General features: G+C 41.3%; 1 protein-coding gene across 8 annotated transcripts in view; it reads right to left on the bottom strand.

The window, feature by feature from the left end:
• Positions 1 to 2718: 2718 nt before the first annotated feature.
• PPP1R36 (protein phosphatase 1 regulatory subunit 36) overlaps positions 2719 to 16155 on the bottom strand; it is a 47371-nt gene continuing 33934 nt past the window's right edge. For 6 of the 8 annotated variants that reach the window (XM_060620047.3, XM_060620040.3, XM_060620041.3 and 3 more), the window contains 2 exons: positions 10523 to 10648; positions 6476 to 10384 (listed from right to left, as the gene is read on the bottom strand). In XM_060620047.3, the coding sequence (XP_060476030.2) occupies positions 10036 to 10384; positions 10523 to 10648 (475 nt within the window). In that variant the 3' untranslated portion in view covers positions 6476 to 10035. Of the gene's footprint in view, positions 5988 to 6475; positions 10385 to 10479; positions 10649 to 16155 lie in introns of those variants that run through there. The other 2 variants (XM_060620043.3, XM_060620046.2) reach the window with 2 other exon arrangements.

Raw genomic sequence — 16155 nt, 5'->3', positions numbered from 1 at the left:
TTTGGAAGAAGCAAAAGCTTGGCCTCGATATCTGGAACTTACTGAGAGGTCTCTGCCCCTCATCTTGCTTCCAGAATGGCATTCCTTTTAGTTATTGCTAACCAGAGAAAATTTACAGTCTGGTAGCAAGCCAGGGCAATGATGAACTGAAGTATTGGAAGCCTTTCAACACAGGTTTTTATATTGTTTATTTTATATCTTGTGCCCCAGAGAGGAGAAGGTAGACCTTCTTTAAAAAAAATGAAGCTTCATGGCTTTTTGTGGGCTTTCCATATTTGTAGGGTGAACTGATGCATTGCTTCTGCCAAAAAAATCCCAGACCTGGCCGATAATCAGAACCACCTGGAAAGTTTGGAAAATTCACAGAGTCAACCCTTTCCTAGACTTCCTGAATCTTCATCTTGAAGTTGGTGTTAAGAAATGAGGGCAGGGCATCTCTATTTTTTGAAACCTCCCCAAACTGATTAAATCATCTATGGTTAAATCCACGGAATGGATTGCCAAAGAGCCATTTGAAAAGGCTACAAGTGCTGATATGGAAAGATCTCACATTAGCCATACAGAATGTGTAGTAGTATGTGTGTGTAGTAGGATTCACCCCATTGGGATGAATTTGTCATGAATATACACCTTCCACATACTTACATACATCCACCTATATGTGTATACTGTATACATTCAGTGCTTCACCAGAAGCACCTGTCAATCAGGAAGAATGCCACCAGAGCACCTCTGCCTGGTGTAACCCCTTGAGATGACAGATCATAGGGGACAGGGAATGAAGGGAGGGACCAGGGAGTTTGGGGTCCCATGGGGGTAGAGCCAGTGTCTATTTACCAACTGACATGGAAGTATTTCAACATTTTATACCACGTAAGGCTTCGTGCTGCATTTACACACACACAAAAAACAATTCTGGAAGTTTTCCTAGGAATCTGAGACCAGTGGCCTATCTCTCCATCAACACTGTCTGGTTGATTTAAGTAGACAGATAATTTACTGGGAATATACTGGGTAGAATTATCAGGAAAGCTTAGAAAACAGACAAGAATAAAGGGAGGGCAGACGATCAGTCACAACCACAGGCAAGGCCACATTCCTGCACCCAATGCTGACGCCACCCCCTCATCACTGGAGGCTGCTGCTGTCACCACTGCTACTTGCAAACTTTAGAATAGCACTTGGTGCATCATGTCATGACTATCTAAACATTTATCCGCCTCTCCCACTGGACGGTGAGCTCCTTGAGCTTAGGAAGAACATCTTAATTCCTCAGTTTCCAGCCCCCACCCGAACCGGGCACCCAGTGAGCAGAGCGTTGAGTGAAATAAGTGAGCAAATAAAATTTGGCTTCTAGATATTATGCTAGTACAGCAGAGTGAGGGCCATATCTAGCTGTATGTGTCACTTTATTATTTATTTACTTACTATTTATTAAGTAGGCTTCGCACCCAGCGCAGAGTGCAACACAGGGCTCGAACTCATGACCCCAAGATCAAGACCGGAACTGAGATCAAGAATCGGACCCATAACTGACTGAGCCACCCAGGCACCCCTGTATGCGTCACTTTAGACCGTTCTAGAAAATGAACTGGTGCACGTGCCTTCCCATCCTTCATTCCTCCATCGATGGTCTATCAGACGTGGCTTCAACAAAAATATTGGGTTGGGTTTCATGGTGGATTCATTCTGTCTCTTTCTTTGAATCCAGCATTCTTTTCAGCAGAGATGGTATAAACCGTGGTTCCATGAAGTGATTATCTTAATTTCAAATCTTACACCCGGCCTGAAGTGGGGCTAGGGGGTCAACTGTGCTTCCATCTCCTTTAGGACTTTTGATTGCCTACATACATGAAAGAATGCCCAACCACATCTCTGAGCCTGTTCTACACAAGCCACTTGAAACCAACATGGTTGCTAGAGTCCAGAATCCTGGAGAGAAGAATAAAAATAAACTGTATCTTAAGAACTGCAGCAGCTTTCATATAAAAGCCAGGAGTTGAGACCATATGCCAGAACCCAGGCTCCACTTGACCCACAAACATGCTACGTAACTCTTCCAACTTTCATCTGCTTTTTTCCAGCCCATGAGAGGAGTCAGAGACTGGGAAGCTGTGAAGATAGAGGGTAATAGCATGCTAATAGCAATCACAAAGAAGAAAGTAGATGGCCTTTGTTTATTGATGATTATATACTATTCATTCACAGAAAAAGACCTAATACAAGTCACTAGAAAAGATAGAAGCTCAGAAAAGTGAAAACTCACATTCACATCAAAATCTGTACATGAATGTTTGTAGCAGCCTTATTGGTGATAGTCTCCAAACTGGAAATGACCCAGATGCCCTTCAAAGGATGAATTAAATAAACTGTGTTACATCCACGTCACAGAGTACTACTCATCCACAAAGGAGCAAATCACTGATACAAGCAACAACTTGAATGAATTTCCAGAAAACTATGTTGAGTGAAAAAAAGCCAATCCCCAAGGGGCGCCTGGGTGGCGCAGTCGGTTAAGCGTCCGACTTCAGCCAGGTCACGATCTCGCGGTCCGTGAGTTCGAGCCCCGCGTCAGGCTCTGGGCTGATGGCTCGGAGCCTGGAGCCTGTTTCCGATTCTGTGTCTCCCTCTCTCTCTGCCCCTCCCCCGTTCATGCTCTGTCTCTCTCTGTCCCAAAAATAAATAAAAAACGTTGAAAAAAAAAAAAAATTTAAAAAGCCAATCCCCAAAAGTTACATAATGTATATAACATTCTTGAAATGACGAAACTATAGAAATGGAGAACAGGTTAGCAATTACCAAAGGTTAAGGAGACGGTGGGGACAGAAGAGAGTGGCTATAAAAGGGCAGCATCATGCATTCTTGGAGAGATGGAATGTTTTGTATCTTGACTGAATCAATATCAATATCTGGTTGTGAAACTGTACTATAGTTTTGTAAGATGTCACCATTGGGAGAAACCAGGCAAAGAGTTCACAGGATCCCTTGGTATTATTTCTTAAAACTGCATGTGAATCTGCTATTATTTCAAAGTAAAAAAAAATAATAATAAAAAATGAAACAAAAGAAAAGATATAAAAATAGAAAATAAAAACCTAAGAGGTCAAAACTCTAAGTTCTTGTGATCAAGCATTACATTTATTTCTGAGAGTTCTTGTAGCAAAAGAAAAAGGAAACCACGATTGGTCAAATATTCTTGTTTCCTCATGAAAGTAATTACGGTAAATTTTTGGGAGACACAATCTTTCCCCTGGGAGTCAATTCTAAAAGGGCAATGAACTTAGTCTTAAAATACAACCCCAGGGCACAAAATAAAATCTACAGGTGGGGCGCCTGAGTGGCTTCGTCGGCTGAGCATCTGACTTCAGCTCAGGTCATGATCTCATAGTTCGTGAGTTCGGGCCCCGCATTGGGCTCTGTGCTGACAGCTCAGAGCCTGGAGCCCGCTTCGGATTCTGTGTCTCCCTCTCTCTCTGCCCCTCCCCCACATGCGCTCTCTCTCTCTGCCTCTCAAAAATGAAGAAAACTAATAAAAAAAATTTTTTTAATAAAAAAATAAAAAGATCTACAGAGGTGAAGCCAGCTCAGGGCTCAGGTGCTATTCCTTTTAATGCTTGAGGACTCATGACTTGGTTAAGGGATCCTATGGGAAAAAATGATGCAACTTCCATGGCCCGTCTTATACCTAAATGGCATAGATGATCACCCAAAAAGTGTGGCTTCAGGGAAACCAACAAGACACTCTTCACAGCCCAGCTATGTCTTTCCAGTGTGGTGTCTGAAAGTCCATCATTAGCTATATGCACTCCTCTGGGCTGAGAATTTTTGGTCTCTGGTTTCCTCTACTGACAATTCAGAGAGCGGGCCTTGCTCAAGTGGTGCACACACAAGGGGCCTCTGAGTGTCAAAGAGACTTGGAGAAAGAATGTCACACCTTCTGCTTTCCCTGCTGTGATGACAGATGTCTCTTCTCTCTAAGGGCAACCCCCAACCTACGCTTTCCAACCTTCGGTTCTCAGCTCTCTACAAGTATGCCTTCTCTCTCTCCTGAATCATCAGTTTGCCCTGTGTCAGCACAGACTCGTTCTATTACCTCGGATCCCTAAAAGCCAAAGATCCAAACAACCCAACACTAAAGCTTCACCTCCTTGACAGCATATCTTCCCCTAGCTCCTGCGCCATTTCTTCCTTTCCCTTCACGACAAACTCTGCCAGAGGCTTGGTCTCCACTTTCTTGCCAGCCTTTCACTACTCAGCCCTCATCAAGGGGGCACCACACTTGGAGCCCGCACAGTTGACCTCTATGTTCCCAACCCTGGCAGTCACCTCTGTTATTATCGTACCAGTTCGTCCTGCAGCATTTCTGCCCAGCTGCCACCCCTACTTCATGGCAGGCTCTTCTCTCTTGTCTACCATGACTTCTCTCCGTCATGTGTTTCTTCGTACCTCACTGGCTTGTGGCACATTCTGAAGGCGGGGTGAGCTGCTGGAGCATGTAAGGGATTTGCTGCGTTTTGTTTGCTCCTCCCCTGCCCCCTCTTACATGTAGAGTGTCCTTTGTCTTCTGTATCTTCAGTCTCCTTAGGTAATCTTAACCAATCCGAGAGCCATTGGCTCCCAAATCTGTATTTCCACCTCAGGTCTCTCCCCAGAACTCCAGATCTCTCTATCCAAATGCCAACTCATCTCCACAGGGATGACTGATTGATGTCTCAAAGTTAACAGTCTAAAAATAGAAATGAAGATTTCTCCCTCAACCTGTTTTTCATCCATTCTGCCCTATGGAAATACCAAACACCCAATTGCTCAGGCCAAAAACTTTAGAGACTTCCTTGCTCTCTTTCTTCTCTTCCCCAACAGCCAATCCATCAGCAAATCCTGCCAACTCTACCTTCTCCAGAATCCATCCCTAGTCCAGCTTACCACCTTCCCTCTCCTGGGCCACCTCTGTAATCTCTAATTGACCTCCAGCCTCTATTCTCCATCCCTCCAACCCTAACCTCAGCCCATCTTCCACACAGGAACCAGAATAATCTTTTCAAACATAAATTGGATCGTGTCATTCCTTTGACTACAAGCCTCCACCGGATTCCCATCCAATTAGACAAAATCCCTACAACCTACAAAGCTCAAACCATCTAGTCAGTCCCTGCTAACTCCCTCTCGTTCCACCCTCTGCCCAGAGAAGCTCCAGCCATGTGGAGAAGCACAGACCATGTCTACCTCGTAATGGGAGTAATATTCTCAGAACCTGGCCCAGCAGGTGCACAGTAATTATCTGTGGATTCACAAACGATTTCATAAGACAAACGTAATTCTAGACTGGTAACAACAGCTCTGTATCTTAGGGTCCTGGCTTGAAAAGCCAGCAACTATAACTACCACTCTTCCTGGTTTGCTGCGAGAACTAATGGGGGAAAAAAATTCTAGCTCTAAAAAATCCACTCAATTGTTCTTTAATGGGTACATGTTCCAGTGTGAGTCCTGCGATGGCAGATAGGGCTCCTCCTCACTTTCTTCTTTGTGTGCAATGACACAAGGCTCTCGAGTCGTCAAGCAAATGCTCCGTTTGTGCCTTTTACATCTGCTTCAGTGTGTGATTATCATGGCATGATAAGGGATGTGGGTGAAGGGAACAGGGTGCATGTGGAGAAGGAGATAATTATTTCCAAGTGAAGCAACAGTGTCTGGGTAGAAAGCAGCAGATTTATGCAGGCGGTGGGCTCAGAAAAGCCACACAAAAGAACACAGTCCCTGAAGCAGGAAGTGTGCTATCAGCCGGATCCGCGGGAGGCCCGACCGCCGCCGCGGGCACGGTGTGAGGCGGATTCCAGTTTTCTGCACGGGATGGAAGTACTGCATTTTGCTAGTGTGTTCTTTTTCTCGAGGGCACATTTTGTTCAGTTGACAGTCTCAGGCATGCTTTAGTCGGAGCTTGTGGCAAAGGGAAAGGATCGGGGAAGAGGGTGTCACACTCCCCAGTCAACCTGCAACCACATCCGGTAGTTCAGGAGAATTAATACCTATTCATTTATTCTCATCTCCCTTTCCATCGCCAGCCTTTCTTCTTTTTTCCATCTGTAAATATTTAAGTTTATGCCTCTAAAAAGCGGGGTGGTGGAGGGCTTACAAAACCACAGCAACATTGTTAGGTCTGACAGATTCACCAATAATTCCTTAATATCAGATAGCCCCCTTAGTAGTAAATTGCCATGATTATATATATATATATATATATATATATATATATATATATAATAATTTAATTTAATATATTTAATTTAATTTAATAATTTAATATATTTAATTTAATATAATTTATATTTTATTTTATTTTTTTATAAATTTAAAATAAATTTATTTATAATTTATAAATATTGATTTATAATTAATAAATTAATTATATTTAATTTAATATATTTAATTTAATTTAATAATTTAATATATATATATATTTAACAATTGGTTTGTTTAAATCAGGATCCAAGCAAGGTCCACATACTGCATTTGACTGATATGCCTAAAGTTTTAACCTAAAGTTTCCTCTTCCCTCTTTTCTTCCTCCTTGTTACTTGTTGAAGAATAAGGTACATTTTTCCATAGAGTTCCCCCATTTTGGAATTTTCTGATTGAATTCCTCTAGTATTATTTAACATGTTGCTCCTCCCCTGAATTTCCCATAAATCAAATGTTAGATTTAGAGGCTCAATCTGATTTGGGTTTTGTTTTTTTGGGGGGGTTTGGGGAGAGCGGTTTGGCAGGAATCTTTCTTTCTTTCTTTCTTTCTTTCTTTCTTTCTTTCTTTCTTTACATTTATTTTTGAGAGAGAGAGCACAATCAGGGGTGGGGCAGAGAGAGAGAGAGAGGGAGACACAGAATCCGAAGCAGGCTCCAGGCTCTGTGCTGTCAGTGCAGAGCCTTATACGGGGCTCGAACACATGAACCATGAGATCATGACCTGAGCTGAAGTGGGACGCTTAACCAACTGAGCCACCCAGGCACCCATGCAAGAACGTTTCATAGGTAGTGTTTCATATTCCCATTGGCAGCACTTGATGACTAGATGTCCCTCACAATGTTAACCACCACGGGCAATCAGTGCCTAGACCCACTATCCCACGGACGTTTTGTAAGAATAGTAAGATTCTAACGCTATCATTCCTTCTACATTTATCACCTGGAATATTTCGACACAGAAACTTTCCCTCATCAACTATCTGGGTTGCCCTGGGCTACACTTGAAAGAGTTCACTGCCTGCCAGGGAAACAAGGTAAACTCAGATGCAACCGCCGTGCTGCGTGGTAAGTGTTCACCAAAGCATCAGTGCGGGAGGAAGATGGAGTGAGCAGGGGAAATGAGACAGGAGCTCCTCCTCCCCAGGGTCCTCGCTATTTCTGCAAGGATGATTATGAGCTGGCGGATTGCTGAGCCCTTAAGTTTCTACTTCACAGTCGAGCTTACCTGCACACTTCCCCATTTTGGACTGAGCTTTGTCCTGACTCTGGAGTTCAGCTGTGAGAACAGGAACCCCACCTTATTCTTCTTGAATCCCTCATAGATCTAGCAAGGCACTGACTGCTGAGTAGGCTTTCCGTCAATGACTGATGACTGCTTGTACATTCAGGGTGCTAAACTATTTATCAATATCATAATCAGCCTCCAAAGCACTTCTGAAGTATCTCTCTGGTCACAGGGCTGGATGAAATGATATAGCTCCACCCCTCATTAAATCTCAAATCACCACAGATTGACATGAAGGAAACTGACATTTGAATCAGCCCTAAATGCATATACAAGTACACAGACATGTTCAAAAAGTAATATGTTCCTGCCAAATTGATTTCCAGAGTATATTCCCCGTCAGTGTGTGAGAATGCCTACTTCTCCAGCCTCCTGCCAACATTAGACATTGTCATTTCTTGAAATCTTTGCTAATTCTATAGGTGAAAATGGAATCATATGTTCTAATCTAGACATCCAATGAGTAGTGAGAACAAATACCTCTTCATATTGGCCATTTGTGCTTCTCCTTCTGTGGCTAATTACCTACTCACATCGTTTGCTCATCTTTTGACGTCTTTTGATGTCTCTTTGTGCTGCCCGATGGGGGTGGGTGTTAGATGTCACCACTATGCAAGAAATTGGGGACGCTATTTTTTAATCTATTGTAAAAAAATAGAAAGTACACGTAAGCAAAAACGTTTAAAGAAAAATCATTCATGGGGTGCCTGGGTGGCTCAGTCAGTTAAGCGTCTGACTCTTGGTTTCAGCTCAAGTCATGATCTCGATGGTTTCACGGGTTTGGGCCCTGCATCGGGCTCCATGCTGACAGTGTGGAGCCCTGCCTGGGATTCTCTGCCTCCCTCTCTCTCTTCTCCTCCCTCACTGGCACTCTGTCTCTCTCAAAATAAATAAATAAACAAAAAAAAAAAAAAAAAGAAAAGAAAAATCATTCACAATCCTACTTCTCAGGCAGAATTGTTAATAATTTAGTTATTTCCTTCCAGACTTTCTATAAATATATGTGTGTTTTAGACACACGGGATCTCACTATATTCAGCTTTTCTGTAACCTGGTTTCTTCATAGGGCCATTTGCAATTTCTTCAAAGAATGACAAATCAATAATACAAAGATCAAAATAGAGTCCAATAATAAAAAAATAAGCAAAGTGTATGAGTTAGGTAAATAACCAGGTACCTGAGTTCAGACTGGTTTGCTCTCATCACTCCCAGACTGGAGGTGAGGCCGGAGGGTCAGGAGTTGCTGAGGCAGATTAGAACTCCTACAAACAAGTACCTAAAAAGTGTTTTAACAAGTTTTCCTGGGATCTGGAAAGCATTTTAAGATTCTGAGCTAAAAGACGGACAACTGAATTTTATCAATTAAGAAGAAACACCGAGAGACCATTGGCCTTCACCCAGAATTTATAACAAGGCGCTGTTACTTTTATTATCTGTAATACCTTAATATAGTACCTTGGGCTGGGAAATGCATTTACTCCAAGAAACAGGCATTTCTTATATTATGATTCCTGTGATAAATCAGGAAAGGAGATGCGATGTGAAGAGGTATTCACCCCTTATTTGGAAGTATAAACTAGAATGAACATACAAATCTATCTTTCACTGCCATAGAATTCGCAATGATTCAAAGAAATGATAATGCCCCAGTGAGGATTCTCACACAGAGATGGAGGTCGTGTGCTTTGGGACCAGCCTTCCCGGAGGAGATTGGGTAATAATAAGGTCTGGAGGATGAGTGTGCTCTTTGATGCAGCAATATCATTGCTGGGCTTTATCCTGAGAAAACCACCATCAGTTTGAGTGATAAAGTACGTATAAAATAACATAAGGGATTGGGCAAGGATACAATGACAGGTTCATACCACAGAATACTACAGGGCAATGAAAACATATTTCAGGGGCACCTGACTGGCTCAGTCAGTCAAGCGTCCAACTCTTGATTTCGGCTCAGGTCATGATCTCATGGTCATGGGGTTGAACTCTGCATCAGGCTCTGCACTGAGCACGCAGCCTTCTTGGGATTCTTTCTCTCCCTCTCTCTGCCCCTACCCTGCTCATGCTGTCTCGAAATAAACATGTAAAAAAAATATTTCAGCTGAGTATTGGCTGCTGTAGGAGAATGTGCACCACGCATTACCACGGGAAGAAGGCGGGGTGCGGACAACAGCACACGGCACGACCCGGTTTTTGTCTGTGCGTGTGTGCACACGGATGACTGGAAGCGGATTCACGAAACATTGGCGATAAGGTTTTTTTTTTCCTCCTCTCTGTGCTTTTCTAAGGTTTTGTGTTTCTTTGTGTTTTCTAAGGGTTTTTGTTTTACACCAAACAAGGTTTACTTGTGTACATTAGGGGGAGGAGGGCTGATGTCATTACAAAGCATTTCTAAGAAGTATGGACTGATATGGGGCATCCACAAATAGATTTTGATTTAAAATAGCTAAAATTTTGATTTTAAATAGCTCCAGTGTTCTGACGCTGGCCAGTGAAGGCAGGAGAGGTGAGCCCCCTCAAGGTCCTAGGCTCGGGTGGCCACTCTTGTGCCAGGTTTCAGTGTGGCCTGACTTCTCAGGGTGAGGGCTGAGGCCCTCGGCCCAGGGCATTCTCTCTTTTCTCGGCTTAGGCAGCTGGGTTAGAGGTAGGAGAAGTAAAGGAAATGAGAACAAATCCTTCTGTACAAGGAGGAGGAGGAAGGCCAGGGTGCAAAGGAAGAGGTCTTGGACACTAAGGCCCTTGGCACAGCTCACCTGGACTGCCTCAGGTGTCACCCCCAGAGAGAAAGCCACCAGCATGTGCCCAAACTCAGAAACAAAGAACAACATGAGCCCGCTGCAAGACACAGGCCGCTCTGGAGACAATCTGCAAATGCAACAGGGGACAGTTCACCCTGTGCTCTCTGTTCCCTGAAACTGCTTGCTTTCTGCAACCTGAAACTTGTTCAGAGGCAGGAGGGGTGAATGAAAATGGCCCCGGAGGAGTCAAATTTATTCTTCTTACTTTGCATAAAAATCAGCTGGGCGATCAGAATGCCATAAACGAAGTCCAAAATAGGATGATAGGGTTGGGCAGGCTGAATCCTGCAATAGTGATGTTTCAGATGCTCTAGATCCCTGGAGCAGGCAGCTTTAAAACAAAGACCAAACAGAAAAGAATTCTGCAGTCATTAGCAGAAGGCTAAGCAACAAGACCTCATCTTTCTGTGTAAAGAAGTCCTCACTATTCCTGAACCAACCCCGTGGTCCAGCTCAAAGATACAAGGCCTCATGGCCCCGCACCCCGCAGTTTCCAGGTCTGAGCGCCGTGAGAACCCCTGGAAGTATTCCCTGGTACGCTCCACCCCTGTCTGCCTATCCAGACCCCTTACGTCTTCAAGACCCATCTCCGTGCCCACCTCTCACTGCCTCCACCTGATGGGCTCTCTCCCTTAAGCTCTAGTGCACTGTTTTTCTTGATTTCTGACATCCAGTCTCCTTTTCGAACCTGTATTTGTCTTATCTTTCCCCTGATGCCCAGAGAGCAACTTGCATAGAGGACAGCATGTTGTTCATCTCTGTGCCCACGTATCAGAATCCTACAGAGGTATCTGCCGAACATTTTTTAAATCAAATTTTTATTTTAGGACAATTTTAAATTTAAAGAAAAATTGCAAAGATAACATAGAGAATTCCTGTATACCTTACACCCGGTTTCCCTATTATTAACATCTTACATTAGTATGATATATTTGCCACAATTAATGAACCAATACTGATACATTACTATTAACTACAATCCACACCTTAGTAAGATTTCCTTAATCTCTTCCTAATGTCCTTTTTCTATTTCAGGATTCTTTCCAAGATATTACATTACATTTAAATTTTTTTTAATGTTTATTAATTTTTGACAGAGAGAGACAGAGACAGAGCATGAGTGAGGGAGGGGCAGAGAGAGGGAGACACAGAATGTGAAGCAGGCTCCAGGCTCTGAGCTGTCAGCACAGAGCCCGACGCGGGGCTTGAACTCACAGACCGTGAGATCGTGACCTGAGCCGAAGTCGGACGTTTAACCGACTGAGCCACCCAGGCGCCCCTATATTACATTACATTTAGTCATCATGTGGCAGTTTCTCATAATTTCCTTCTTTTTCTTTAAATTGAGATATAAGTCCCTATAAAATTCACTCTTTTAAAGTGTACAATTCAGGGGGAGGGGAAGGAAAAAAAAAAAAAGGTTAGAGTGGGAAAGAGCCAAAGCATAGAGACTCTTAAAAACTGAGAACAAACTGAGGGTTGATGGGGGGTGGGAGGCAGGGGAGGGTGGGTGATGGGTATTGAGGAGGGCACCTTTTGGGATGAGCACTGGGTGTTGTATGGAAGCCAATTTGACAATAAACTTCATATATTGAAAAAAATTAAATAAATAAATAAATAAATAAATGAAGTGTACAATTCGGGGATAGTATATTCATCATGTATAACCATTAACACTATCTGATGCACATTTTTATCAACCCCAAATCAAATCCTGTGCCTGTTAGCAGTCACTCACCATTCCCTCCTCTCCTCAGCCTCTGGCAACCACTAATCTACCTTGTCTTTATGGATTTCCCTATTCTAGACATTTCACACCATTGGAATCACAGATATGTGGCTTTTTGTGTCTGGTTTCTTTCATATAGCATGATTTTTTAAGCTTTATTCACATTGTAGCATGAATTAGTGCTTCATTCTTCATGGCTGCATAATATTCCATTGTATGGATATACCACATATTGTTTACCTATTCATCAACTGTTAGACATGTGGGTTGTTCCATTTTTTTAAATCTATTATGAATGGTATTTCTATGAACATTTGTGTACATGTGTTTATGAAACATCTGTTTTCAATTCTCTTGGGTATATGTCTAAGAGTAGAATTGCTAGGTCATAAGGTGATTCTATACTTAACTTTTTGAGGAACAGACAACCTTTTTTCCAAAGTGGCTGCATCATTTTACATTCCCACCAGCAATGTTGTGAAGGTTCTAATTACTCCAGATCCTCATCAACACTTGTTTTTGTCTGGCTTTTTGCTTATAGCTATCCTAGTGGGTACGAAATGGAATTTCATTGTGGTTTTGATTTGCATTTCCATAATGACTAAGATTGTTCAGCATTTTTTCATGTGCTTATGGCCAATTTCATATCTTCCTTGGAATAATATCTGTTCAAATTCTTTACCCGTTTAAAAATTTGATTATTTGAGAATTTGCTTGATGGAATGAACAGCAGGCTAGAAGAAGCAGAGGACTGAATTAGTGACCCCAAAGACAGAGTAATGGAAAGTAATCAAGCTGAACAAAAGACAGAAAAAAGAATTATGCAAAACAAGAATAGACTTAGGAAACCCAGTGACTCCATCAAATGTAATAACATTTGTATTATAGGAGTCCCAGAAGGAGAAGAGAGAGAAAAGGGGACAGAGAATTTATTTGAAGAAGTAATACCTGAAAACTTCCCTAATCTGAGGAAGGAAACAGATATCCAGATCCAGGAAGCACATAGAATTCCCAACAAAATCAATAAAAGCAGATCCATGCCAAGACATATTGTAATTAAAATGGCAAAATATAGTGATAAGGAAAAAATATTGGGGCACCTGGGTGGCTCAGTCAGTTAAGTGTCTGCCTCTTGGTTTTAGCTCAGGTCATGACCTCATGATTTGCGGGATTGAGCTCCCTGTAAGGCTCTGCACTGACAACACAGGGCCTGCTTGAGATTTTCTCTCTCTCTCCCTTTCTCTGTCCCTCCCCTACTCTCATGCTCTTTCTGTCTCTCTCTCACAATAAATAAACTTTAAAAAAAATATTAAAAGCAGCAAGATAAAGACAGTTATATACAAAGGAAACCCCATAAAGCTGTCAGCAGATTTTTCAGTAGAAACTTTCCAAGCCAGAAAGGAGGCATGATATATTCAAAGTGATGAATGGGAAAAACCTGCAGCTAAGAATACTCTATACATGCACGCTTGGGTGGCTCAGTTGGTTAAGCATCCAACTTCGGCTCAGGTCATGATCTCTCTAAAGAGAAAGAACTCACAGTTCGTGGGTTCAAGCCCCAAGTCAGGCTCTATGCTGACCACTCAGAGCCTGGAGCCTGCTTCAGATTCTGTGTCTCCCTCTCTCTCTGCCCCTCCCTGGCTCACGCTCTGGCTCTCTCTCAAAAATAAACAAACATTAAAAAATAAAATAAAAACAACAACAACAACACTCTATCCAGCAAGGCTATCATTTAGAATAAAAGGAGAGATGGTTTCCCAGACAAACAAAAACTAAAGGAGTTTATGACCATTAAACCAGCCCTGCAAGAAAAACTAAAGGGGACTTTTTGAGTGGAAAGGAAAGACCAAAAATGGCAGTTTGAAGGTCGGAAACACAAAAGCAGTAAAAATGAATATTCTATTTAAAAAATCATTCAAGGAACTCACAAAATAAAAGAATATAAAATATGACACTATATACCTAAAATGTGGGAGGAGAGGAGTAAAGAATGGGCTCAACCTTAAATGACCATCAAATTAATAATATAGGCTGCTACGTGCAGAGGAAGTTATAAACAAACCTAATGGTAACCACAAATCAAAAACCACTAATAAATATGCAAAGAATAAAGAGAAAGAAAATAAAATATATCACTAAAGAAAGCCAGCAAACCATGAAAGAAGACAAGAGAGGGTCAGAGACAATCTTCAGAAAGTAATAAAATAGCAATAAATACATATCTATTGATAATTACTTTGAATGTAAATGGACTAAATGCTCCAATAAAAAAACACAGGGCAACAGAATGGATAAAACACAAGACCCATCTATTTGCTGCCTACAAAAGACTAATTTTAGACCTAAGGACACCTGCAGATTGAAAGTGAGAGGGTGGAGAAACATTTATCATGCAAATGGATGTCAAAAGAAAGCCAGAGTACCAATACTTATATTGGACAAAATAGACTTTAAAACGAAGACTATAACAAGAGTCGAAGAAGGACACTATCTAATAAGGGGGACAATCCAACAAGAAGATGTAACAATTATAAATATTTATTCAACAGAGATCTGCGTGGGATTCAATCTTCTCCCTTTCTCTCTTCTCCTCGTGAACGCACATGTGCTCTCCCTCTCTCAAAATAAATAAACTTTAAAAAAAGCGTAAAGAAACTAATCGATAATACAACAGTAGTAGGGGATTTTAACACCCCACTTACATCAATGGACAGACCATTTAAACAAAATCAACAAGGAAATAATGGCTTTGTTTTCTTTTTCTTTTTTTTTTCAAAGTTTTATTTATTTTTAAAGAGAGAGAGAGAGAGAGAGCAGGGGAGAGGCAGAGAGAGAGGGACAGAGAGAGAATCATGAGTAGGCTCTGCATTGTCAGTGTGGAGCCCGACATGGGGCTCAAACCCATGAACTGAGAAATCATGACCTGAACTGAAACCAGGAGTCAGATGCTTAACTGACTGAGCCACCCAGGTGCCCTGGAAAAAATGGCTTTGAATGACACACTGAATCAGATGGATTTAACACACATATTCAGAACATTCCATCCTAAAACAGAATACACATTCTTTTCAAGTGCACATGGAACATTCTCCAGAATAGATCACATATTAGGCCACAAAACAAGCCTCAACAAATTAAAAAAGATCAAAGTCATACCATGCATCTTTTCTGACTACAACACTATGAAACTAGAAGTCAACCACAAGAAAAAATCTGGAAAGACCACAAATACATAGACATAAATAGCATGCTACTAAACAATGAATGAGTAAACCAAGAAATAAAAAAGAATTAAAAAGTACATGGAAACAAATGAAAATGAAAACACAATGTTTCAAAACGTTTGGGATACAGCAAAAGTGGTTCCAATAGAGACTTTATAGCAATACAGGCTTATCTCAAGAAGCTAGAAAAATCTCAAACAACCTAACCTTACACCTAAAGGAGCTATAAAAAGAACAAACAAAACTTAAAACAAGCAGGAGGAAGGAAATAATAAAGATTAGAGCAGAAATAAATGATATGGAAACTAAAACAAACAAACAAACAAACAAACAATAAAATAGATCAATGAAACCAGGAACTGGTTCTTTGAAAAAAGGTCATTAAAATTGATAAACTTCTGGTCAGGCTTATCAAGAAAAAAAGAGAAACATCCCAAATAAATAAAATCACAAATGAGAGGAGAAATAACAACCAACACCACAGAAATACAAACAATTACAAGAGAATATTGTGAAAAACTATATGCCAACAAATTTGAGACAACCGAGAAGAAATGGATAAATTCCTAGAAACGTACAACCTACCAAAACTGAAACAGGACAAAATAGAAAATTTGAACAGTCTGATTACCAGCAAAGAAATTGAACCAGTATTCAACAATCTCCCAACAAACAAAAGTCCAGGACCAGATGGCTTCAAAGGCAAATTCTACGAAACATTTAAAGAAGAGTTAATACCTATTCTTCTCAAAGTATTCCAAAAAATAGAAAAAGAAGGAAAACTTCCAAATTCATTTTATGAGGCCAGCATTACCCTGATATCAAAATCAGATAAAGATACCACAAGAGAGAGAGAGAGAGAGAGAGAGAGAACTACAGGCCAAT

This window comes from Panthera onca, chromosome B3 (genome assembly GCF_046562875.1).
Source record: "Panthera onca isolate mPanOnc1 chromosome B3, mPanOnc1 haplotype 2, whole genome shotgun sequence".
Lineage (NCBI taxonomy): Eukaryota > Metazoa > Chordata > Mammalia > Carnivora > Felidae > Panthera > Panthera onca.
Note: the sequence above shows the minus strand (reverse complement) of the source record. Positions and strands in the feature narration are given on the sequence as shown.